We start from the raw sequence: 25,195 nt of genomic DNA, 5'->3' as shown, positions 1-25,195 counted from the left end.
CCTCCTCTCTAGTAGAAGTAGTGCTCTCCTTGGGGAGGAACGACACAGACAGCTCTGCCACTTACAGAGCAAAGAGAAGGGGAGTTGTGTAAATACAGCCTCTGCCTCAGGAGGGGGACGGAGAACAGCAGAGAGCCTGGGGGGGGAGCTTGGGAAAAGAAGGAGGGAGGCCAGAGGGAGGGGAGGAAACCAGAGCAGAGGGGCAGGGTTTGACTCGTCCTGGCGTCCTAGAAACAGCCGCTGTGTTGGGGCTGCCCAGCGGGAGGGTGGTGAGGAGCCGAAGCTTCGTGTAACCAAGAGGAAAATGAGGGCAGCTGCTGGGGCCCCGTCCAGCCTGGCCCCTCTCTCTCTCCCCTCCCCTGGGGCCTCCACAGAGTTCCCTGGAGCAGCTCATGCAGGTCCTGCACAGCACCACACCTCATTACATTCGCTGCATCAAGCCAAACAGCCAAGGCCAGGCCCAGAAGTTCCAGGCAAATGAGGTGATTGTGACTGAGGGGCCTCCTCCCTCCTCTTCCCTCTCTACGCTTTCCTCTCCCTCCTCTTCCCTCTCTACGCTTTCCTCTCCCTCCTCTTCCCTCTCTACGCTTTCCTTTCCCTCCTCTTCCCTCTCTACGCTTTCCTCTCCCTCCTCTTCCCTCTCTACGCTTTCCTCTCCCTCCTCTTCCCTCTCTACGCTTTCCTCTCCCTCCTCTTCCCTCTCTACGCTTTCCTCTCCCTCCTCTTCCCTCTCTACGCTTTCCTCTCCCTCCTCTTCCCTCTCTACGCTTTCCTCTCCCTCCTCTTCCCTCTCTACGCTTTCCTCTCCCTCCTCTTCCCTCTCTACGCTTTCCTCTCCCTCCTCTTCCCTCTCTACGCTTTCCTCTCCCTCCTCTTCCCTCTCTAAGCTTTCCTCTCCCTCCTCTTCCTCTTCCTCTCTCCTCCCTGTAATTCCCTCCCCTCCCCACATCAGATGTATCCTTTCAGGTCCTGAGCCAGCTCAAAGCCTGTGGTATTGTGGAGACTGTTCACATCAGCGCTGCCGGCTTTCCTATCAGGTGAGTATGGAGCCACACCAAACACTTCACAAGTTCCTGCTGCGTTGTGGAGGAAACTATTGAAACGATGACTTGGTCTATGCCCTCAAGCAGCTCACATTCTTCAGTGTGGGTCTTGAATCATTAGCCCCTGTGAGCGAGCAAAAGGGGGGGGGTCCTTATATAATGTCTTAGCACAGGTGGGATTAGGAGAACCTGCTTTCAGACAGGGTAGCGTCAAGGAAGGCTTCATAGAAAAAGTGGCGCTGGAACTGAATTCCAAGGAGGTTCTCTAATAGTTCTCTAAGATGAACAAGGAAACAGATTCTAAAACAGTGTCACCACCACAAATAGTCAAAAAGTTTCAAAAGCTGGAAACCATAAAAATGTTAAGAGGAAAATATTTTGAAAATACTATTTTATTAACAATACAAAAAAATCTTTTTGCTCTCTAAAATAACAATATTTTTAATTAACAGCATTATTATCGAAAATGTCTTTTTTTTAATCCTGATTCCAAATAGGAAAAGTGTAAGTTGTGCTAATAATTTGTTTTTTGACCTTATCCACCCATTTTGCAAAGGTTTTTTAATTGAAGTTGTTAGTAAATTTGCATATCCACTAATATAAAAAAAAGTGACATATTCCTCTAGTTTTCAGCAGCCCAGAGAGGAGGAGGGACAGGGTCAGAGGCTGCCAAAAGGCCGAGGAGGAGGAGGACTGAAAGGAGGTCATTAGCTCTTGGGTACAGCAAGAGATGGTTGTTCCTTTCAAAGGGAGCAGCCTAAGGCTGAAGGAGGCAAAAAGCCTTGGAGACTAGAAGGCTGGTGAGGGAAATGGTGGAATTGTTAAGAGAAATAGACTTGGGAAATATTGTGCAATGAGCTCCAAGATTCAGGTCAAAATCCATCCGTCCTGAGACGCGCTCCCACAGAAACATGGACAGCCCCTTTGTGAAGGGCACAGGGCCCCGACTCGCCTGTCACAGCCCAGAGCCTGGTGCCTCTGATGGAGGGGGCGGGATTGTTGAGGGTAGGGATAGAAGGGCTGTTTTCCCTATACACAAACAAGTACTGAGGAAAGTGGAAGGCATTGAGCTGTAATGTCTGAAGGATGGGAGGTGGGGGTGTTAGTAAGACTGTATCGGAGTCAGGTCCAAAATGGGCTGAAAGAGCACTGAGCTGATTGGGATATTTTCTCGCTACCTGATTGATCTCATTGCTGCTCTAAGGTCACACAGCTTATTAGTGCCTGAAGGTAGACTGTAAGCCCATGGTCAGTGCTGCCAGCCCTGAGATAGAGGTTTGAAAAGAGAAGCTAGAGGCAGGGAGACCAATTGGGAAATTATTTCAATACTTGGGGTGGGGGGAGTGAACTAAGGTGGTAGCCAGGTGAATAGCAAGGGCGGCGTGGAGGTGCAGCCATTGACACTTGGCAGCTGATTTGGGAGGGTGGGAGATGAGGGAAAGGGAAGAGTTCAGAGGAGGTTTCCAATGGTTCCAATCTCGACTAAAATTTAAGCCCCAGCCTCTACTTTAAACATTTCTGTTGGGAGGATTTGTGGTAATCCATAATTGGAAAGGGGGTGTGTGGGAATGAGGAAGAGTTAAGGACCCACAGGGACATTTACAAGAGTGTGTTGTTGCTGGGGTGTAACCCTGGGAATCAAGGGCGGTCCAAGAGAGGGAGTAGGGCAGGTGGGGACAAGTCCTGGGCAGCAGAAGGGCTCCAGGGAGAGGAGTACCCACATATCCATGGCAATCCAAGGCCAAGTAAGCCAGGGGCAGCTTGGATCACCCAAGCCACTGAATTGCATTTCCGTTCAGCATCCTGGTTACGAACAGATGTGATCACTTCATTCTAGAATGAACAGTTCCCCACATTAGGCAGAGCCCCCTTGTGCCAGCCCTTCCCTGCTCTCTCCCTCCCCCCCCAGTCCAGCAGGCCCCTCCAAGGGTGAGGCGGAGTAGATTGCCAGTCGGGTGGGGGTCAGCCTAGCTGACCAGAGCTCCCCTCCCACCTTCAGGGATACAGTAGAACTTCTCAGCAACAATAGAAAGCCTGATGGGGTTCCCTTTGGTTCTCAGGCTCTCTTTTCAAAGCTTCCTTGAACGGTATGACCTGCTGAGAAAGCCCCGCCCAGCCCAGCCCAGCCCCTCCTCCAGATTGTCCAGGTCTTCGCCCACCAAAGAGCACTCAGGTGAGTGTTGGGGGGTCTGGAGCCCCATCCGTGGCACTTTGGAGTCTCCACAGGACTCAGACCAGCCCCAAGACAGCACCTCCCATAGGGCCAAGAAGAAGGGGGGCAATCCTCCCGCCCTGAGACTGACAGAGCCTCTTTTTGTCAATGCTGGGTCACAGAACTAGGTTTTCGATTTTCTTTCTGTCTCTCTCCTCTCCTCTCCATAGTCTGCCCTCCTGCTCTGTCTCTCTTGCCAAAACCATATTCTGGTCATTAGTTTTAAAGAAGCTTCCTGCTGCCACCTCTGCCTCTGCTCCACAGCTGCTTCTTTTGCCACTGTGTCTCCAAAGGGGCGATGGTGTTAAGTGCGGTCAGACTGATCAGGTAATTCATTCTCTGTCTCCCTCTGAGTCAGTCTTGGGTGAATTAATAGTCAGGTCCTCCTAAAATGCTGTGATTCCCAGGGCATCCATCTTTCAGCTTGTGCAGGGGGTGGGGAAACCACAGGGATAGAAATCATGGACTTACTTAGCCCGTTCCATCTGTGGGATATGGAGGCCACGATACTCTTGGCCCCAGGACTCGGCTGATTTAGCTGGGGTTCTGGGTGGGATGGCACTGCCCAGTTGGACAGGAGCAGTCCTGGTCAGCATCCAAAAGGAGACGGTTGTGGCTGCAGGTTGTCAGGTACCTGAGGCAGACCCACAAAGGAGGAGGTCAGCACAACGTCCACAGCATTGGCTGTGGCTGGGCTATCACCCAGAGCAGCCAGGCCCCTCCAGGCCCTCACCCTGCTGCCTTTCTGCCTGAAGGTGATGGGAGAGTCCCATGGCCTGTGTGGGTCCTCCCCCAAACCTTGCAGGCCTGTGCAGAGTCTCGGCATCTGCTAGACCAGGCAGGGCTGATTTAGGCCTCTGTCTCTTGGTCTTCAGGACAGCAGCCAACCCCCGAGAAGGAGGCCAGGCTTCAGTCTCTCATCAGGGACATTCTTCAGACTTTGCCCCTGACGACTCGGCCAGCAACTGCTCTCGGAGACCACACAGAGGCCAGGCCAGCTCCCAGCCCAATTCATTGCGGCAGAACCAAGATCTTCATGACCACTTCTGTGGTAAGTGCTTTCCCTTGCAGCCCTACAGGCTGAGGATGAGAAATCAAGAGGAACCTGGGGAGAAAGCAGGTGAGTCTATAGGACTGCAGGAACCATTCCAGAAAGAGGAAGAATAGTTCTTAAACGGGCCCCTTCTCCCTAAAGCAGCGGGACAGTTTCATTAGCCGTCTTCCCCTCTCTGATTCTCCCATACACACATAACCTTAGCACCAAGAGGATTGGAGCAGAGCATGCTTAAACACACACATGCCATTTCATGATCCAGCATAAAGAGAGCAAATCAGTCCAGCTGGTGAAGTGCCTGCTCTATGCCCAGTAATACAGAGTTAGCAGGGACTGGGGCAAGCCACTGTATTCCCTTTGTGTGGTAGGCTCAAGACTGAAGGTCAGAGAAAGAATAATCAGAGATTGGAATAATTGGGGAGGGCCCTTCCTGAAGGAGATGGGACTTGGAAGATCTTGGGCTTATGTGGACTCTGGCTTACTAAATGTTAGTGTCTCATGCATTAAAAGTATTGCCATCTGTTCAACCTTACTTTATGTTCTTTGAGGTAATGAGAAACTGGCTGGGAATAGAAGGTTGGTCCCCAAAAAGAGAGAGATTACTATCTTCAATTTGTTGAAAGTGTTAATAATAGAGATGATGAATGTAGAATGTATGTATATATGAAGTGAATGTGAGGGCTCATTTTGCCAAAATGGTTTGTGTTTTTGTTTTTGTTCCCTTTATTCTTGATAGCTTTTGTTTTGATACAAGCAATCACTTTCTAAAAAAAAGCAAACAATCCCCACAAAAAGTTATGTAAAGTGGCTTGATACCGGCTGACATCAAATGCACACAACTAATTTTCTGCTCTTGCATTTTTTCTTTCTCATTTTCTTCTTGATCTAATTTTTCTTGTGCAGCATGATAATTGTGAAGTGCATGAAGAGTTGCACATGTTTCATGTTTTGGATTACTTGCCATCTAGGGAGAAGGTTGGGGGAAGAGAGGGAGAAAAAAAATTGGAACACAAGATTTTGCAAGGTTGAATTTTGAAAACTATGCATGTGTTTTGAAAGTAAAAATCTTTATTAAAAAAAAAGACAAAGTAATATCAATGTGTTTTGAATTATAGGAGGCTTTTGCACTATAACAATTTCTTAATATACCTCTCCTCTCACCATATCTGATAACTGGATTGCACTGGGCATCTACAGACAAGTTTAAGCTAACTTCTGCTGCATTTTTTTTTTTTTTTTTTTTTTTTAATTTACCTGATGGTGGTGGTTCTGTACATTGTTCTTTTGGCCTTGCCCTTTTCTTCTTTTTTCTTCTCCCTTTTTTTTGGTGGAGGCAGTCAAGGTTAAATAACTTGCCCCAGGTTATGCTTGCTAGTTAATATCTGAGGTTAGATTTGAACTTGGGTCTTCCTGACTCCAGGACCAGTGCTTTATTCACTTCACTATCTAGCTGCCCTAAAGCCCCGCCTTTTTCACTCTATCCATTCATACAGATCTTCCCACAAGTCTCTGAAATTCTCATATTCATCAGCCCTTACATCACAATAACATTGATATTCCAGAATTTCCTGTTTCACAGACTTCTAAAAAACCTAGAGCCAGCATTGGTCACTGAATACTTTTATCTTTTAATGTTTATCATTGTGTTCATTGTTCTTTTGGTGGCTTTTTTCACCTTCAATTACTTCATGCAAGTTTGTCCATGTATCTCAATTCATGTTCATTCTTTCTTTTGGCATGATGACATTCCATGCCATTCATATATCTTATTCAACTATTCCCATTATAGGACACATAAAACCCACTTCCAACTTTTTGCTTTACATAATTGCTCCTTCTAGGTCTTTCCTCTGGCCACACTCAATTAGAGCTCCAAAATTAGCCAGACACTAGCAAATGTCATCTCTAGGATCCTCCCCTGTTTGATGGGAGCTAATAGTCATAGGTTAGCCATAGGATTGAGAAGTGGAGAAGCCCTTATAGGGTGACATCATAAGCAAATTAGAGAGCATGGAAGAAATAACCTCTTAAAGCTGTGTGTGGGGAATCTATATGACAAAATGGGAAGAGAGGATTACAGATAATAAAATTTGATTACATAAAACTTTAGTTTTGTACAAAAAAATCAATGCAGATAAAATTAAAAGGGAAGTTTTTTGAAAGATCTGACAGAAAAATCTTTGTTGCTGGTTTCTTCAAGGGTCTCATTTCCTAGATATATAAGAAACCAAATCAAATTTTAAGAATGAGAGCTGTTGCCCAATTGATAATCAAAGTATGTGAAAATCAGTTTTCTAAGGTGAAAACTCTTCATTACCTTGTTCAGCCCTTTGTTACCTTGTTCAACCACGAGTTCTACTCTGCTTGATCAGGCTGGAAACTTTGGCCTTTCTTAGTGTCTCCACTCCTTCTGTTCCTGCAGCTGGAGCTGCTAGAACACCAGCGCATGCAGACCCTAAATAAATGTGCTCGGTGCATCCAGTTCTGTTGGCGGCGGCACCAGCGCAGAAAGCTGGAGAAGCAGAGATGGGCGGCCACTCTTCTCCAAGCAGGTAGGGCCCAGCCACCGGGAAGGGGGCTGACCCACTGTGCGGGGAGGCCTTTCCATGGAACCAACTTCCATGTGGGCCTTTAGCCACAGCAGCTGTGGTTATGGGCCCAAAATCCAGATATTCCTCCTACAATGAGAGTTCCATAATGCATTTCAGTTCAGCTATACAAAGCCCATATAGCAAGTACTTTATAAATGCTCCTCATTCATTCTCCTCCATGTTCCACCAGTAATAACAAGAGATAGTCAGCAGGACGTGAAGTTAAACTTCTGGTTTAGTGGGGAGATTCCCCCCCTGAAGTCTGAGCACCACTGCTTCACAGAGCACTCCCACCCCCACCCCCCCAATTCCATGGCTGGAGTGCAGAGGGCTCTTTTTGTTATTCACCCTATCCATTGACATTTACGGTTAGGCAACTTGAAAGGGGCCTAATCTGGAGAGAAAAGAAGAGCTGACAGGGCCACTATTACTCTTTAGTCCACAGACCAGATCTCCCAGGAGTCTTTCCTTTGTGAATCATGGACTCAGGGAATTTAGAGCTGGGAAAGATCTGAGGCTATAGTTAGCCCATCTCATTTTACAGATAAAAATGGGTCCCAAGAGATACTTAATCAGGCAGGTGTCGGAGGTGGGACTTGAACCCTAGACCTCTGGCCACAAGGCTGTAGCACCCTGCCATTCCCCTACCCAGACAGCTAGTGGTTGGGAGATGCCCAAGGCATCAAGTGTAAGATTTCCTTATAAGGTGCTAACAGAAGCATATATTCATTTCCATTATTTCCTTCCTCCATTTGTGACCAAATTCACCAGCTACTCGCTCCTGGCTGACACGGAAACGGATCCAAAGGCTGCATACCGCTGCGACCTCCATCAAGCGTGCCTGGAGGAAATGGAGGGTAAAGATCTTCCCCTGTGCTCAGCCTTGCCCCCTCATCCTGGCAGGGGAAAAATTCAAAGCACAGATGGGCTCCTGAGACAGGGTGGGAAGAAGAGAGTTCTCAGGGCTTCCCAGAGCCCTTTACATGCATGAAAATTGTGTCCACCATCCAAAGCCACCCACCACAGTAAAGTCTGTCTCTAAAGCTGGATGATTGTGTCCATGCACCCTCATCTTACCAAGGTTCACCCAAGAAGGTTGGTAGCCGTGCAGAGCTTCCTCCAAGTCTCCATGTCCCACTTTCCCAACTCCCCCCAAAGATCTGAAAGTGGCTGCTAGGAAGTATTTGCCCCTTATATTCTAGAAGACAGGTTAGCCGCCAGTGTGGGGGAACAGGGGAAGGGCCCATGATGTTAAAAGCCTTCTGGTGTGGGTGTTCTTTGAAGGCCAAGATGGATTCCCTGGTATCCATAGAATTGGATGATGTGGAAGAAAACCACTTTGCCAGAGTGCCTTGCCATCCCCTCTCCACCACAGCACCATGGCCCCCACGTGAGACGATCCAGCTCTGGCCGCTGGGACTCGTGCTAGCCAGCGCACCGGTGGGGGTAATTAGGATGCGGAGGAACCTGTCCCTGCAGGCCTGCCTACAGATTCCTTGTCACAGCAGCAGCTACAAGGTGGAGGCCACCCAGTGTGACCAGGCAGGGATTACCTCCATCAGAGCGCTGCCCCAGGTAAGGAAGAACTCCACTAGAGATGAGAGGGAACTAGCAGATTCCCTCCTGTGACCACTCTGGGCCAGGGGTACCCCCTAATGGTAAAGGCAATGCTAATAACAATAATTCACATTGACATAGCTCTGTGAGTTTTACAAAGCCCTCTATTACCACATTACCTATCCTGGGAGTTGGGTACTGTTTTCCCCAACATAAAGATGAGCAAACTGAGATGAGGTTAAGTGACTTGCCTAGGGTAGCATAGCTTAAAAGTCCTGACTCTGAGCCCAACATTCTAGCCACAGAGCTACAACTCTTCTGTGGCTCTCCAGCCATGTATTACACAAAACAAATTCCAGGAATCCACTGGGGGAGAACTCAAGAAACTAGATCCAGGACAAGGGATGTTTTTTTCCCTTAAAAGGGGAAACGGGCATTAGTAGCATTTTATTTGATTCAGGCTTATTTCCTTTTCAGTGCTACAGCTGAGGATTTAAAGAAAGTCTTTCACTCCAGCTGCTGCTTCTTGTAAAGTCCTGAATTGTTCAGGGCTCCCCTAATGCCCTGCTTCACCCGAGTCCTCAGGGAAATAATCCCACGTGGGGCGCCAAAATGTAATGTCTGGGCTAGCTTTCTGGAGGTCCTCTGGAAGGTCCTTGGTCTCAGCAAGATAGTCACCACAACAGGGATGGAAAAGAATAGAGCCCATAGTCTTTATTGTCTCTTACACAGTCTGCAGCTGGCATAGTCTGACTTTGTCCCTAGTTCTCTCAGCCCTTAAATATTTTATTACAAAATACATCATTACAGAATATTGAGTATAAGCCAATCTACAGTGATTATCATAGTAGAGATATGTGAAGTAGAGAACCATTATCTCATCAATTCCATTGAGTTAACACCTTGTTTCAAGTATACTTCTCCAGAGTTCCAGCCCTCTACATTCAGGGAATTTACATTCTGTAAGTATGTGAAAATAAATGTAAGATAGTTTCTTGGTTGGTTGATTATCTAGGAAGATCAGGAAAGCGTCCACCCCATTAAGAACTGTGAAAAACACACACTGGGTTTTCATTATGAGATTAAACATCATCACTTAAATACTTTCTCCCTCCTCCCCCCCCCCCAAAAAAAAAAGGAAAAAGAATCAATGGAAAGTTAAGTGGCAAAGTTATTAGAGCCCGGCTCTGTGGTCAGGAGGGCCCAAGTTCAACTCCATCTTCAGTCATGTGCCACTTACAGGCTTTGTAATCCTAGGCAAGTCACTTAACCCTGTGGCCTTGGCCAGAAAGAAAATTGCAAGAATGGGATATATGAAAGCAGGACTTGTCAGGTCATGCCAACGAATCGGAGTCTTCACTTACTAGTTAAGACTAATGCAGTAATAAGCAGGAGCTCATCTGGCCACTCCAGGGCTGCTCACAAGGCCCAGCCATGGCTGGGCGTATGCGCCCTTGGGAGGGGGATGCTCCGGCTGTTCTCTCGGAGTAGAGCCAGCTGCCATCTGTCTCCCTAGGGCTCCATCCGGTTTCACTGCAAGAAGTCCCCCTTGCTCTACGCCAACACCAGTCCCGAGACACCACACTGCGACGTCACCGGCTTTAATCAGATCCTGCTGGACAGGCACAGACTGATCCCGGTGTGAGGCACCGCTTGCCCTTGCACTGCTGAGGTCTTGGGCACTGCACTTTGTTTCCTCAGACTTGGCCTCTGGTTTTCTTTCCCTCCATCCAACCACCCTCTTCCAGGGACCATTATACCTCAGAGCAGGCCTGGCAGTGGTGATGGCATTTGGACCAGTAGGAAGGGAAGAGTTGATGCAGGTTTTCCCACAGTGGGATTCAGAAGAATTAGGGCTGTCCCAGCTCCCATGCCCTCCATACCCATTAAGGTCCCTAACCTTTACTCCTCTAGTGAGTTATTAGGATTTGGCCACTCAGCTCTTGGAAATCAGGCCTAAATCAAGGTAGAAATTCATTACTTGGTAAGTCTTAGGTTGACACTATTTCAGGTTACTTCAGATGATTACCTTGTTCTATACCAAAGATGATGATCTGGGGAAAGTGAAAAACAGCTTGCACTAAAATCAGTAAAACTCCGTTTTATTTAAATGTCATTACTCGTCACATCTAGGAACAAGCTGATGTTTTAAATGATGTGTAGGAGGGAAACATTGCCAAATAAACCCTTCTCCTAGGCTTGTTTTGATGTGTACCATGAACAAATAAAACTTTTTAAAGAACCAGCTCATGTTGTTATTGAATAGGTCTTCTTTCCACAAAATAGGTTACCTCTTTGGGGTTTATGTACATTGTGTTCATTGGCAAGATGAGAAATGAAGGCTGCAGAGTCCCAGGCCTTCAGCCTCCACTTTAAATCCCAGCATGAGGGATGGAACCTTTGTTTCCCCTCTAAAAAGTGCAACAGTTCCTTCTTCATGTTGGCAGGAGTTCAGGGCAAGCCCAACTCACCCCTCTGTATCCGAAGCATTTTCTTTCTCAGGAGGGTCAACGATTCTAAGACAACAGTCAGCAAACTCCACAAACAAGGGTTCCTGCATATGGCTTTTCATGAGGGTCTCTTTGTCATCTGCCTGGTCGATGCTGACCAACAACTGTCGGAGGTGGGGATTGGTGAGTAAGTTCCTTAATTCCTTAGAGTCCCCTTGAAAAAAAGACAAAAATGAACGTGAAAGGCAAGCACTACCATCCACCTGATCTCTTGTCATTTATTACAACATTCACATACATAAGTTGAAACCAACTGTCCCAAGATTGTTCTATCAACATCAGAAGCATCCAAGAAACAAAATCAACAGGTTTAAATTAACTACTGAGATAATTTAAAATGTAGATCTTTTTTTCAGTGTCCTTAATAAAAATAAAAATAAAAGTAAGCTTGAAAAAATCACCAGGGTATCCATCACAACTTCTATTTAAGAAGCCATTTGTCACCCTCTTTTTGGCAGTTAGCAAGTAGAGAATTGCATCTTTGCATAGTCCTCCCACCTACCCCACTCCGGGCTCCAGCATTTCATCAGTGCTGCAGCCAGGTGTGCCCAAGTAGGCTCAATGACTTAAAATGTGACACACCACACAAACAGCTTCATCTGCTCTGAGGTGAAGGTACTTGGTCATTATTAAGCAAGTGCAAGAGCGAGAGCTCCTCCAACATTATTCTGCCTCAGTAAACCCAGACAGGCCAAGTGTGTGAATATAATCTTCTTATCACTGGGGCTGGAACAGAAGCAGAATGCCTCCTTCTGAACACTGAGGGAGGAAGAATTTTGAAATCATAGCACCACACAGAGAAAAAGTGTGTATGTAGGAGAATCCTCAGTGATTTAAAAAAAAAAAAAAACCTACAGGTACTTGAGATTCTACACTAAGCATGATAATTTACCATTCACTGAACAAGATTGAAGATTGACATTCCTAGCATATGCTTGCTTAACCAGGGTCTCCTTCCCTTTAGCCATTTTAGAAATTCAGAGAGAGGGGCAGCTAGGTGGCACAGTGGATAGAACACCAGCCCTGAAGTCAGGAGGACCCAAGTTCAAATCTGGCCTCGGACACTTAACATTCCTAGCTGTGTGACCCTGGCCAAGTCACTTAACCCCAATTGCCAAAGAAAAGAAATTCAGAGAAAATGTCATAAGTATGTTTTGCCAGCCTCACAGGATCACTGATCACAGAGCCAGAATCCCAGAAGCCATTTAGTCCAACCCTATTTTACAAATGAGCAAACAGGCTCAGAAAGATTGCTTAAATATTTCTTCCATTTAATTTCTCACTGGGAGCTACTTTAGCAATATTTGGAAATTTTTCAGGAAGCCAGAGGGTTTGTATGTAATTAGAACAAATGCTTTTTTATAAGATAGTTATTAATAACTGTATTAATAGATATTATTCAAACTTTGGTTTAACACAGGCAAACATTTCCTATGCTACAGGCCCATCAGATTACAAAAACCCACACAAAAGATTTTAAATGATATGACACTGCCTTACCCAGGTCTCTAAGCTTCTGAATAGAGACTCTGTCCTTTTCATCATCGCTGTCCAAAATATCAGCCACTGACCAGTCTTTACCTAGGAAAAACCAAGTTTGTTGCAGTGGTCAAAGGAAGGGTCTTGCAAAGACAAGTGGAATCTAGGGGACCTAAAGTCTAGTCCTCTCTTTGAGGGCTACTGCTACTACCACATGAGATCCCTCAAAAGCAAATTAAACAATATTTATATTTAGAGGACCTCTGAAGTCCATTCCAGCTCTAACTACTCGATTCTACAGTTCTCCAAGGCCTCAATGCCTGCCTCATCAGTAGGAGAGAAAGAGACTTAAGGTCATGGAACAAACATCACAAAAATCTATGAATCCAAAGTCCTGGGCCTCCTGAGGTCTATGAGTAGAAAACACCTAGGAAGGAAATAGTCAAACCCAGCTCCATATCCACTAAACCCTTCATATTTTGGATACTATTCCTAGCCACTTTTTTAAAAAGAGGGGGAAAAAAAGCTAGCATTACTACATTCCAGTCAACATCATTTAAACATGTACCATAATTCATTCAGCCATTCTCTAATTGATGGGCATCCACTCAGTTTCCAGTTTCTTGCCACTACAAAAATGGCTGCTACAAACATTTTGCACATATGGGTCCCTTTCCCTCCTTTAAGATCTTTTTGGGATGTAAGTCCAGTAGAAACATTGCTGGGCCAAAGAGTGCAGTTGGATAATTTTTTTGAGCATAGTTCCAAATTGCTCACCAGAATGGCCGGATTCTTTCACAACTCCACCAACAATGTATCAGTGTCCCAGATTTCCCACATCCCCTCCAACATTCATCATTATCTTTTCCTGTCATCTTAGCCAATCTGACAGTTGTGAGTAGTGGTTAACTAAGAGTTGTCTTAATTTGCATTTCTCTAATCAGTAGAGAACCTTTTCATATGACTAGAAATAATTTCATTTTCTTCATCTGAAAATTATCTGTTCATATCCTTTGACCATTTATCAACTGGAGAGTGACTTGAATTCTTATAAATCTGAGTCAATTCTCCACATATTTTAGAAAAAAGTCTTTTATCAGAACCTTTGAATGTAAAAATGTTTTCCCAGTTTATTGCTTCCCTTCTAATCTTGTCTGCATTAGTTGTGTTTGTACAAAAACTTTTTAACTTAATATAATCAAAATTCTCTATTTTGTGATCAATAATGATCTCTAGTTCTTTGGTCACAATTTTTTTCTTCCTCCACAGATCTGAGAGGTAAACTATCCTATGTTCTTCTCATTTTAACTAACATTTTTTAAGTGTGAATACACATCACTCTGCTAGAAGCTGGAGAGATGAGAAAACAAGTCTTTGCATTCTAGGAGCTTACAATCCATAGAGAAGAATGGGATAAATCAATAGATGCAAAGTAGAGTGTGAAAAAAGCACATGAGGAATGCAGATGATATTCCTTCTGAAAATTCTAAGAAGGCAATAGCCAGCTTAAAGGACCAAGGCAAATTTTCTACAGGGACAATCTAGCAAGAGTGCCTATTGTACCCATTCTTTTGAGACAGGCCTCAATGTTATGTGTCCCACCAAAGTATTTATGATAGCCCCACACCTGTAGTCCTACAGGTACTCAAAAAAATGCTTAATTGAACTCTCCATCCTTATGTCTACCACTCATGTATTAAGTGAAACCTGAAATAACTAAGGAAACAAGCGTTGAAGTTTCCAAGCATATTGACTTAATAATAATGCATAACAAATTAGTAGGAACCAGGCTTCTTCAACTCTGGCATTGGATCCCAAATATAGGGGGAGATAGATTTTTTTTTTTTTTTTGCATTAAAAACAATAAGATGTAAACCAAGATTACATGATCTGATTTCTAAAAGGAGGAAAGATTAGGGGCTTTCCAAATTGGAAGGGTGAGAGCAAATAGGTACAATTTCCTGAAATCAGAAAAAATGTCCCACTTCCCCTCCTCTTCACAAGAATTCCATCAAGGGAACAAGGAGACAGTAACTCCCTATATATCAATCTTTGGATCTGGCTGTGTTTCTGGTCAGCATAACCTAGGTCCTTCTGTAAGGATCTCTAAGCAACAGGCAGAAGTACTCCAGCTTCCTAGCCATGAAGGACTAGTTTCAAACAATGCAGTAAAGTTTTCAAACACTTCCCATAATTCTAGATTTCTCACAAGACAAAAACTGGACTAGACTCCCACTGAGGAGAGAGAGCTCAGCTAGAACCAGAATTAAGTCAGTGCGGTTCACTCAACTCCCACAATTCTCTCATACCTATGGGACCTTTCCTCTCAATCCCTTAACTGAAAGGGCAGAAAAATGTCAGTCAACCTTCACTCGGCAGCATCCCTGAATCTATTACTACACATGACTTGTGGCCAACTCCAATTCTGAAGCCTTGGGAATACCTCTCAATATTTCCAAGTCCAAGCGGCTGAATGGACAAAGTCCCGCAACAGGGTCAGGGCCCTTTCTCCTTAAGCACTCCCCATTTTACCCCCTCAATCCCCTTCTTTCCAAGAGAGAGACCTCACTTCCTACCGCTGAGAACATCAGATATGAGCTCCCTTAGCCCCTCCCCCCTCCTTTCCTTTTTCTATAACATTTCAGAAGTTTTCTCTACTTTTCAAAACTACGCTTTCTGTGGTCTCGATCCCATCTTACTATCAGTTCTCCTGTTCCACATCCAGATGGGGCACAGTTTTATCACGTGAGTATTTTTTTATTCTCTCCTTACTTTTTCTTCTCTCTCTGGCACAAAGAGATTGCCTTATCTAGTCCTTAAGTCTTAAAGTTGCACCATTCAAAAACACATCACTCACCTTTGTCCTCCAGGAACTTGGTTTTCACGGGATGACTACCCGAGTCTCCGTTTTGCACAACAGGAGAGGATTTGGAGACGCATTGCTCTGTTAAAATTAAAAACAACAAACTCTCTGCTAAGCAGGCCAGCGGCGTGAGGGGAAAGGAGGAGGACAGAAATGGGGATGAGGGAGAGTCGTGAGGGGGCGGGGCTACACCCGGGGGAAGAGCAGGACGGGGCCGGGAGATGTCGGGAGGATGGGGGAGGGGGGGGGGCTGGCCGGGCGAGGTCTCGGGGGTTTCCTGGGACCTGGGGGAGTCGAGCTTCTTTCTCCCTACCTTTGTGCTTCTTGTAGCAAGGCACCGAGCAACTGCAAGAGAACCAGAGACAAGGCAGCTCAGGGCGGGCCCCTCTTCCCCCCGCGCGGGAACCTCTGGGGCTGAGACCCACAACTGCCGAGGTCTTTCACGAGCGCCCGCTCCTCTCCCCCTTCCCCCCCGCCCGCCGAGGCTCACGTACTACGGGGCGCGACAGGCAGGGCAGCGGTACTTGGGTCCCTCCTCGCAGACGGCACACGCGCCTGCCATTTCTCGTGAAGCCATAGCCTCCCGGACTCCCGCGCCACGCCTCCTAAAATAAGTGTGAGAGGGGCGGAAGGGCGATACAACCCGGAAGTGTGCGATCCACTTCCTTGGAATCCTCCAATCCCGGCCCGGCCAAGACCAAGGCTAGACAAAGCCAATCGATCACCGTTCTCTCTACCTACTAGACCCAGTTAGTACAGACCCAACCGTTAGATCTACACGCTGGTGGGCCGGAGTTGGAAAGATCACGTGGTTCTCTGAAGTTTTGTGGAGCATCTGAGCGACCTACTAGGTTTGGTCGGATCTTGAAATGGATTATAGTCTATGCTCATTAAACGTCTACTGAGCACCTACCACGTGCCCTGCACTCTATTAAGATCTGGGGATACGAGGAAAGGCAAAAAAAAAAAAAAAAAAAGCAATCTGCCTCCAGGATCTCACCATCTAATGGGAAAGGCAGAAGCCGAAAGGGGAGAGGGCGAGGGTACCTGGCGCAAGGACGTCCTGCGCCCAGAGCGGGAAGTGTCCCAGACCTCCTCACGTGGAGAGTCTGGCAGGTCTCCGCCCTTCACCTCCTTCCGTCTGAGAGGGGGGCCCTCCCTGAGGGTTTGCTTCCGAGCTGGAGTGGTGAACATGTCGGGAGGGGCCCTGCTGCCCGAGAGCTGAGCCCGGACAGCCCGCTGTGCCCGAGCCCGGCTTAGCAACGAGCTTCTGGGCTCTGAGCGCTATCCAACACCGGGAGCTCACCGAGGAGCTGCCCTTATTTTGCAGGCCCGAGAGCTAGAAGCGGGAAGCCATCCCGTCTCCAGTGCTCGCTGTCCCTGGTCTTGTAACTGCGGAACGGGCAGAGCCCCGGGCTGCCCCGATCCTCGGACCGCGCCAGAAAAGCCCGCCTGTCTCTCTGGCGCCGCCGGGATAACCGCTACTCCGGACCCAAGAACCGCGCGGGCCGGCCCACTTTCATGTACTTAAAGCACTCCCCTGGCCGATCACGTCCAGGCCTCCTCTTCCGGAGGACTTTTTCCGGGGGCTTTCCTCACTCTGAAATTAAACTTCTGTTGGATCCCTGCTCTCCTCCTCCTGCCGGAGGGCCAAGTCCAGTCTGGTGGGCAATCTCTGTTAGATGATGAACGTCTGAATATCGTGCTAGAAGGGATCATTCCTAAACTGCGGAGCTGGACTACATTTCTCAAGTTTCTTCAGTCTCTGTAATCTGTCTGTGCTCTGCTGTTTTCCAAGCCCAGGGACCAGCCCTACATGTCCTCCCCCAGTCTGGGGCTGACTAGTGTCCTTGGATCAGCTTCCAGGGGGACTTACTCACTTCGTACATCCTTACATGAAACTGATCCCATCTTCTTCAATCAATGAGCATTTGTGGGGGGTAAAAAATAAAGCTAAAGTACTAAGGGAGAAACCTACAAACAAAAATATACAAAGTAGCTCTGTACTGGCTGAACAGGAAGTAATTAACAAAGAAAGCACTGAAATTAAGAGGAGCTGGGCAAGGCTTCCAGGGAAAGCGAGATTTTAGCTGGGACTTAAAAGAAGCCGGGTTTGGGTCAGCCAGAGAGCTGAAGCTGAGAAAAGGAAATGTCTTGTGTCATTGAATTGAGGAGCACTTGTCCAGAAATATAAGAAAACTGGAAAGGTAGGAAAGGACTAGTAGGGTAGGAAGGGTTCTGAATGCCAGGAAATGATTCTGAAGGCAATTGGAAGTCCCTGGAGTTGATTGGGGTGGGGGGGAACATAATCAGACCTGTGCTGTTAGAAGTTACTTTAGCGATTCAGTGGCTGGAGGATGAATCCAAGTGGAGAAAAATTTGAGGAAGACAAACCCAGGAGCCACCTACTGCAATAACCAAGGGGAGGGGAGAGGGCCAATACTACAACTAGCAGTGTCAGAGGAGAGGAGGGGCGAGTTAGATGTTTGAAAGGGCTTTCTGATAACTAAAGCAAGAACATCCAGCCTGGCAAAAACACTCTTTGGGCTTTCTTTGCTTGGGTGTGCCAGTCAGAGAGACAACCTGGGTCTAGAGTGGGAATCTGAGCATCACACAGGCCACCCCAAATGGCTTTTCCTTCTTGAGTTGGTGACAGTCACTTAAGTCCCTCCTCTTCAACCAACTCTTTGGAGAAACTGAGGGGCAGGAAGACAACCTGGAGGGATTGAGAGGAAGGTAAGCAAGGAATAGGTTTTCTGGGTTATTTGCTCCTAGAGTGAAATCTTCTATAGTTTCATAATCGTTCTGCCCCCTTCCAAGAGGGACTAGAAGACAGGGACTGAGAGCCCTCCCACACCAGAGAGAAGACAGGGCTTTAGTAATTTCCCTTGGAAGATAAAGTTATCCAAGGGAACACTTACTCCCTGCCAGAGATGATAATCTCTGTGGTGCAGAGTAAATGCTGTGAATGTTTAGGTAACTACTTTTTCTTCTGCACTCAGGTCTGTTCCCTTGCAGTGACCCTGATGACCCACTCATCTCTCCTGACCTCTATTTTTTCTCTTCTCTCCAGACTTTTAGATGACTCTGCTTTGGGCTCCTTTGGCTGAAGCTCAAATTCTGGCCTGAGCCTTCCTTGGGGTATGGCAAATGGGGCCCATTGTATCCCCCACATTTGGTACTTTGTAGATTCCTAAACTTCTAGAGTTATATAGCTATCAAGGATATCAGAGAGGGCAATACATTAGAAAAATTAGGCTTAGGCCTCTCCTGGCTGTTTTAAAAACCTAAAGGAAAGATTATTCTTTTGTAGTAGTGAAAAGCACACTAACTATGCTGGGCTAAAGACCTGGATTTGAATCCTGGACAAACTACTGTCTAAGAACTTTAATGGAATGACCAGAATCTCACTCAGAGCCATAATAGGCTGTGGATAATACCAATTTTAAAGAGGTTTAATGTCATCTTCTATAAAAAGAAGAAATTTGGATTGGACAATCTTCAAAATCCTTTTCCTCTGGGAATTCTAGTATTATGCCACCCCACTCATTTCCCCTTGGGTGACTCTTTAATAGCTAAAAGCTGTTCTGTGTTGTCCTTCACAATCAGAGAAGAACAAGGTCATCACAAGGGTGATGCCTTGATTTGCCTATGACCTTTTTTTCTGTATATATTTTGGCTAGAAAGCTGACCTTAGACCTGGATCCATGTCCTGACTCAGATACATATGGGACAATTAATTTAATCCTTCAAAGTTCCTTATGAAACTAAAACTATTAGTGCCAAGAAGGTCCCAATCTGCTTATATGAAGGATCCTCACCAAGGCCTCCCTATACCAATGAAGTCACAGATCAGGTCTAAAAATAAATACATGCATATATAAAGGTGAGTGCAAAAACCAAGGATCTGTCTCTTAGGCATCCCTGAATTCCAAAACCTTCCCTACTCCAACAAGGACAGAAGTCCCTGGTATAGGCATGGAAAGGGGAGGTGGAGAGGGAGGAGAGGACTGGGATCTTAAGACAAAATGCCTTAGAGACTAGTATTTGGCTCTACTCTCTTGACTAAGGGTACCATTAAATCTAACTTCTATATTCCCATCAGTAAAATATAGTTGGTGGTCTTCACTATAAATTCCCAGGATTCACACTGGCAATTTGATTTAGGTTGTGTTCCCTTCATCCCTGTCTCTGACCTTAGTGTCAGGCACCTATTCAAGTTGAGAAAATATCTCCTCCTCGAACTCATACAAAGAGTGCGTTGAGCAACGGAGTCAAGAGGAAATTAATTTATTCTTGGGAAAGTGAATGAAAAATACTAGGGTGAGTACTTAGGGAGAACAAACCAAAGGCAAGGCACCTGGCCAGGAAAACCAGATTTCCCTTCTCCTTTCTCCCTCTCCATTCAGTCCCAGAGTCATTTTCCCCCTCTTTCCCTCACAACCTTTTTTTCAAAGTACCAGGAATGGAAAGAAATACTGCATAAGTGTGAGATACTACAGTCCTGGCTCTGTTTACTTCTTCAAGATTCAAGCCTGCAGCTAGCTCTTCTAGTCCAGCTCTTGTGATGGGAGCTGTCCAGCCCCTCGAGTGCTGAACCAGGACCAACATTCTCTATCTCGCAGCAGAGGAGTAATCTAGGAGACTTCTGGAGTATTTGGAAAGATCCCCCTCTCCCTGTCTTTGCATTCTCCATCAGAAAGCTAACGTGACCTTGACTCCAGTCCACTATGCCAATAATCAGAAGGGCCCCTTGTCACTCTCAATCCTGCACAGTCTGCAAGTCTAGAACAGCCACCAAAATGAGACAATCTATTGCTTTCTCCTAGATGAGACAAAGCTTTCTCGTTTTATATTGAAATTAATCTCTGTCCCTGCTGCCCACTATTTGGTAGCAAGAAGAAAAAAGCACAAAAATCCCCCAACCCACCCCCACCATGAGAAAGATCCATTGTGATTATTAAATCCTACCAAGATAACTTAAGAATTTCCCCTGTGTATTACATTTATTTTGGAGCTTCCTCCCCTATTTCATCCCCACCCTCAAAATCAATTTAGTGTTGATGATGTCCACTCCCTTCTGTTTCTAGCAATATCAAGTTGTGGGAGAGGGAATAATCATCCGAGATTAAATGTCCCTAACATCCCTAATGTCTTGCATTTGAAGCTGGTTGGTGGGAGAGCACCTAGAGAACAGGGGAAGAAATTTATTGCCCAGACTCTTAACCTTGAGAGTGTAGAGCACAGGATTCCCCAGGGCATTGAGGGTGATCATAATGGCAGTTACATTTCGGAACACAAAGAAGCCAGGATATAGATCCTCGGGACAATGGCAATCAGTCACATCCACCAGAACACCAGCAAAGAAGGGAACGTAGGAAGCCAGAGTCAGCAGCCAGATAGCAATGCTGGTCCGGACCACTGGAACCTCCGCTGATCTGGATCCCCCTCCTCCGTAACTCTCCATGGCAGCCTCCTGCTTCCTCAGCACCAACACAATGTTCAGGTAACTGAAAAGGGGCAGAGCCAAGGCCACCACACAGTGAGGGATGGTGATGAAGATTAGGTAGTCTATACAGAAGGGACCATAGAGTTCCGAAGGCTGGCAAGCACTATCCAGGCCATTCCAAGATAGCAAAGGTAGTGAACCCAGAGCGACTGCAAGGGCCCAGTTTGCCAAGACCACAGTCATTGCTTTTCTCTTGGACACCCTGGCTTGAGCCCTCAGTCCCCCACCCACCACCATCAGGTACCGCTCCATACCAATACTGACCAGGTTGTAGATGGTGGAAAGGATTGAGGTGGCATAAAGGGCATATGGTACCAGCAGATCACGGGAACCACGAATGGTGTTGTCTGGATGGGCCAGGAAAAGCACGGAGATCCAGAGGCCAGATGAGCTGGACAAAAGATCCGACAAGGCCAGATTGCCAAAGAGTATGAAGATGGGGTGGTGGAGGTCATGCGATGCCAAAATGACTATGATGACCACCCCATTGGAGATCAGGGACAGAATGTTGAGAGTTATCTGAGGGATGCCCAATACCAATACCAGCTGTGGGCTCCACAGCTGGCTACCATTCCAGGAACAATTCTTATGCAAAGTCATTATAGGGCCCCACTCTAATGTTCCAGAGCTATACAGTTCCACCCTGTTGCAAATGGAAAAGTAAAGGAAGCACCCCCTACTCCCCTTTCCTAACAGCAGTTGATTAAACTTTAACCACCTGCCCACTGGAGCATTTGGGTTACTAACCTAGGAAGATAGTGGCTGCCCACCCCCACCTGCTGGTTGCTATGCTAACCCATGGGACTAGTAGGTCTAATCATCAGCCAGCAATCTGCCCACAAGGAACTCTTATCAGGGACCAAAGGTGTATCATCCACAATGGATCTGGAGCAGTGGGATCGATAATCTGTTAGGTAGAGGTCTTTGACAGCCTAAGGTTCTTATAGCTCAGAATAAGGGTAATCAGATCTAGGAGATGGGGGGAGGTAGTTATTGCATAAGAAATTTGGAAACATCCTGGTTCATTCAACATACCTCTGTTACCTAGTAAAGATCCTGTCTGAATAAAATACATGGAGAATGAACAAGACATATTACCAAAACACAATTAGAGAGGGATTTGGGCTGGGTGGAGAAAACTATGAAATGAGTCTTAAAGTCTCTAAATGTTCTCTTTGAACCTTGGATTTGCTGGTATCCATAGCCAATTGAGAACTAAAAAAAAAAAAAAAAAAAAAAAAAAAAAAAAAAAAAAAAGTGATAGAGTTTACAAGAAAAATTTTAGCTAGAAAAATAACTGTATGGAACTGTAAATACATATATTGTGTTTAACATATATTTTAACATATATTACATGTATTGGTCAACCTGCCCTCTGGGGGAAAAGGTAGGGAGAAGGAGGGGAAAAGTTGGAACAGAAGGTTTAGCAGGGGTCAATGTTGAAAAATTACCCATGCATGATCTTGTAAATAAAAAACTTTAATGAAAAAAAATTTAGCTAGCTTTCAAAAAGAATCTTCCAGTTATTAATAGGCAGGGAAAACCAATACACAATAGAACTTAAGGACTCAACTATCAGTGCATTTGTGGAGTGAGTTTGGACAGCAGAGGTCACTGTTGTTTTAGAAACTTACATCTGAACACTTCCCTCTTTGCACACATAGCTCATGAATATTAACTATAAACATCTATTAAATATAAAGATTTAGTGGTAGGAATACACAAACTAATTATACAATTGTTTTAAAAATTTAGTTTCTGCCCTCTAAATTTATACTTAGCCAGTAGTAAAGGCAACTATGACATGTACACAGAAAAAAATAATTGGTGTTAGGGGAAACATCCAGATGTGTTATAGGAAAACTTTAGAAGAGAAAGAACATTCTTGGCAGGGAAGAAAAGGAAGGCTTTATGTCTATGGAGGAGGCAACACCTGAACTGAGCCTTGAAGGAAGATACGAATTCTTTAAAAAAAAATATATTCACACAAGGACATAAACAAGGAGATGGAGGAATTCAAATTTTATCTTACTAGCTATGTGACTAGCTAGTCTCTTAACCTTGTTTGCTTCACTTTATTGAGCTGTAAAATGAGCTAGAGAAGGAAACGGCAAACCATTCTAGTATGTTTGCTAAGAAAACCCAAATGGGAGTCACAAAGAGTGAAACATGACTGAACAACACATAAATGTATGCATAAACACACAAAGGAAGTTCGAAGGATCAGGAGACATTGGATTGATTTACCAGCTGTGGCTGACAGTTTGGCTCTATTGTGATATAGTAGAAACAGTATTGGACTCAGTCATAAAATGTGAATCTTAAATCTATTTCAGCTATTTGCTATCTGTAATTTTCCATAAATTCATCTCTCTGGGTCTAAAATACTTCATCTATGTAATCTGTGCTTCAAATTTTAACCCCCCCTTGAACTGTCTTCAGTTTTTGATCCATTCTCTCTCTTCATCTATATTGACTCAGAACTCAACCAGAGTTCAGGAATATAACTGGAGGTATATTCCAGTGTGTTTTATGTCTTTCTCTATGGATCCTGATTCTCTGCCAGGCTTATCTACAAAATTACAATACTTTTAACAGAGAATATGTTTATTAAAGGTGATAAAAACACAGAAAAATAAAATAGTCCCAACTGATGGTCATTTTCTTTAAGTGTTTAACTTAGTTTTTTAATAGTGTTTACAATTGTTGTGTTTAACTCTTAAATGTAACTCTATAGTTCTCAGTCTACATATTCTCTGTGTGTGTGTGTGTGTGTGTGTGTGTGTGTATTTCTGTCTCTGTCTGTGTGTGTCTGTGTGTGTGTCTGTTTCTCCCACCTCCAATTAGTTTATGCATTCTGTTAATCTTAGTAGAATTCTGTTTCTTTTTAATTTTATCAGTGTTCCTATGACTAGGATAGCAATGCAATCTCTGCCCCAGATCAGATCAGCTCATCCCTTATCCCTATCTATTCTTACCACAGGCCCCAAAAAGATTGATATATGCTGCATCAACTATTCCATGTAAAAAGAAAAAAAGATTTCAAGGATACACATTGGTAACTCCTACCATCTTGAACAAAGGAAGGAGAGGTTACTCTTAGACTTCCTCTCAGGTCTCAGCTTCTATATACAAAAAATAAAGAGGTTGGTCTAGATGATCTTTGAAGTCCTCTTCAGCTATGTGGAGAACAGGTACAATGGATTCTGGGTTCTTCACTTATCAATGCAAACTTTGAAAATCCTTCAGCCCTTTCTTTGACCATTGATCCTTCTCTCCCAACACAAATTTCCCCAAAGAATTGTCCCCGAATCACAGCTATCTTCTCTAGACAACAAATGCTGTTATAGGCAGTCTAACTTTATTAACAATGAAATATCTAAAACCTGAAAGGCTGTCATTCTCAGCAAGAAGATTAAATAAGAATAGGTAAGAATAAATACAAATAAAAAAATCCATAACAATTCAATTTCAGGTTCCTGCTTATCTGGACCACGTGGCCGGGATATTATAAGAGGCAGGATGAGAGAATTTTTTAACGTTGCAGCGAGGCTGGAATAAGGAGCATGTTTGATTTGTTTGTTTTTCCTTATTGTGATGGCTGTGGTTCTTAGTTTTGTTGCTATTTTAGAAAGTTTGATGTCACAATCCTCCTTCCCTCTCTTTCCTCTCACCCTCCCACTGGAAAGTATCCTTTCCACATTGGTGACCAATTCTCAATCTCTTCCTTACAGATTAACTCTAGTATGTAAGGGAGTAAGGGGAAAATAGCTCAAAGCCCCTCTTGGAGATTGGCAAGAAAAAAAAAAAAAAAAAGGTGTGCAGGACCACTGGACTTTCCTTAACTGTCTCTTTTCTTGCCACTTGTAGACATGGAGGTTGTGGGGAGCAGGGAGCCAGCACCCTAATGACAGGCTCACGATGGTCTGGGGAATGGTAGAGTGCGGTAGAGTGCCGAGAAGTACTGTCTCTCAATCAGAACTCCACAGAAAAAGTCCTTTGGGGCAGCTAGGTGACACAGTGCAAAGAGCACAAGGCTTAGAGTCAGGTCTCATATACTTAGGAGCTGGGCAAGTCCCCTAATCCTATTTGTCTCTGTTTCCTCATCTGCAAAATGAGCAAAAGAAGGCAATGGCAAACCACTCCAGTATCTTTGCCAAGAAAACCCCAAATGAGGTTTCAAGGAGTCATATGCAAATGAAAAAACAACTTAAAAAAATAAACATTTTTATCCCAGGAGTTTGGAGTTATTCCCAGTTCACTCACTGTTAATTTGCTTATTGGTTAAGCATTTTTTGTGTTATTGTTTTTAATCCCTGAAAACATCCTTGAGACCCAAGGGTAGGAAAGGCCAGACTAGGCTTTGGCTAAAATTTT

The 25,195-nt window shown here is 45.0% G+C and overlaps 3 protein-coding genes across 5 annotated transcripts in view; 1 reads left to right on the top strand and 2 right to left on the bottom strand.

Moving 5' to 3' along the window:
• The window catches only part of MYO19 (myosin XIX), a 31,478-nt gene extending 20,776 nt beyond the window's left edge, over nt 1-10,702 (top strand). For 2 of the 3 annotated variants that reach the window (XM_074262002.1, XM_074262001.1), the window contains exons 18-25: nt 375-482; nt 967-1,037; nt 3,104-3,216; nt 4,131-4,306; nt 6,732-6,861; nt 7,672-7,757; nt 8,185-8,475; nt 9,974-10,702. In XM_074262002.1, the coding sequence (XP_074118103.1) occupies nt 375-482; nt 967-1,037; nt 3,104-3,216; nt 4,131-4,306; nt 6,732-6,861; nt 7,672-7,757; nt 8,185-8,475; nt 9,974-10,102 (1,104 nt within the window). In that variant the 3' untranslated portion in view covers nt 10,103-10,702. Of the gene's footprint in view, nt 1-374; nt 483-966; nt 1,038-3,103; nt 3,217-3,425; nt 3,583-4,130; nt 4,307-6,731; nt 6,862-7,671; nt 7,758-8,184; nt 8,476-9,973 lie in introns of those variants that run through there. The other variant, XR_012481273.1, reaches the window with a different exon arrangement.
• On the bottom strand, nt 10,544-15,951 carry ZNHIT3 (zinc finger HIT-type containing 3). The gene is made up of 5 exons (XM_074262021.1): nt 15,804-15,951; nt 15,623-15,654; nt 15,304-15,390; nt 12,468-12,548; nt 10,544-11,121 (listed from the first exon to the last, which is right to left on the bottom strand). The coding sequence occupies exons 1-5, from the start codon at nt 15,884-15,886 to the stop codon at nt 10,925-10,927; spliced, it is 480 nt and encodes a 159-aa protein (XP_074118122.1). The 5' UTR covers nt 15,887-15,951; the 3' UTR covers nt 10,544-10,924.
• A 354-nt stretch (nt 15,952-16,305) lies between these two features.
• LOC141540824 (lysophosphatidic acid receptor 1-A-like) lies at nt 16,306-21,418 on the bottom strand. Its single transcript, XM_074264770.1, has 2 exons — nt 20,537-21,418; nt 16,306-16,593 (listed from the first exon to the last, which is right to left on the bottom strand). The coding sequence occupies exons 1-2, from the start codon at nt 21,416-21,418 to the stop codon at nt 16,306-16,308; spliced, it is 1,170 nt and encodes a 389-aa protein (XP_074120871.1).
• Nucleotides 21,419-25,195: the final 3,777 nt, after the last annotated feature.

The sequence above is a fragment of the Sminthopsis crassicaudata genome, chromosome 4 (genome assembly GCF_048593235.1).
Source record: "Sminthopsis crassicaudata isolate SCR6 chromosome 4, ASM4859323v1, whole genome shotgun sequence".
In the NCBI taxonomy this organism is placed as follows: Eukaryota; Metazoa; Chordata; class Mammalia; order Dasyuromorphia; family Dasyuridae; genus Sminthopsis; species Sminthopsis crassicaudata.
This window is presented reverse-complemented; position numbering and strand designations above follow the sequence as displayed.

What these genes read in the sequence shown, in the direction of transcription:
- LOC141540824 (XM_074264770.1), bottom strand. Translation starts at nt 21,418, where the DNA reads ATGACTTTGCATAAGAATTGTTCCTGGAATGGTAGCCAGCTGTGGAGC. An exon ending in CTGTGCTCTACACTCTCAAG is followed by an intron (nt 16,594 to 20,536) that starts GTTAAGAGTCTG and finishes GGTGTTGGATAG; the next exon opens with CGCTCAGAGCCCAGAAGCTC.
- ZNHIT3 (XM_074262021.1), bottom strand. Translation starts at nt 15,886, where the DNA reads ATGGCTTCACGAGAAATGGCAGGCGCGTGTGCCGTCTGCGAGGAGGGA. An exon ending in TTGCTACAAGAAGCACAAAG is followed by an intron (nt 15,391 to 15,622) that starts GTAGGGAGAAAG and finishes TAATTTTAACAG; the next exon opens with AGCAATGCGTCTCCAAATCC. An exon ending in TCAGAAGCTTAGAGACCTGG is followed by an intron (nt 11,122 to 12,467) that starts GTAAGGCAGTGT and finishes CTTTTTTTCAAG; the next exon opens with GGGACTCTAAGGAATTAAGG.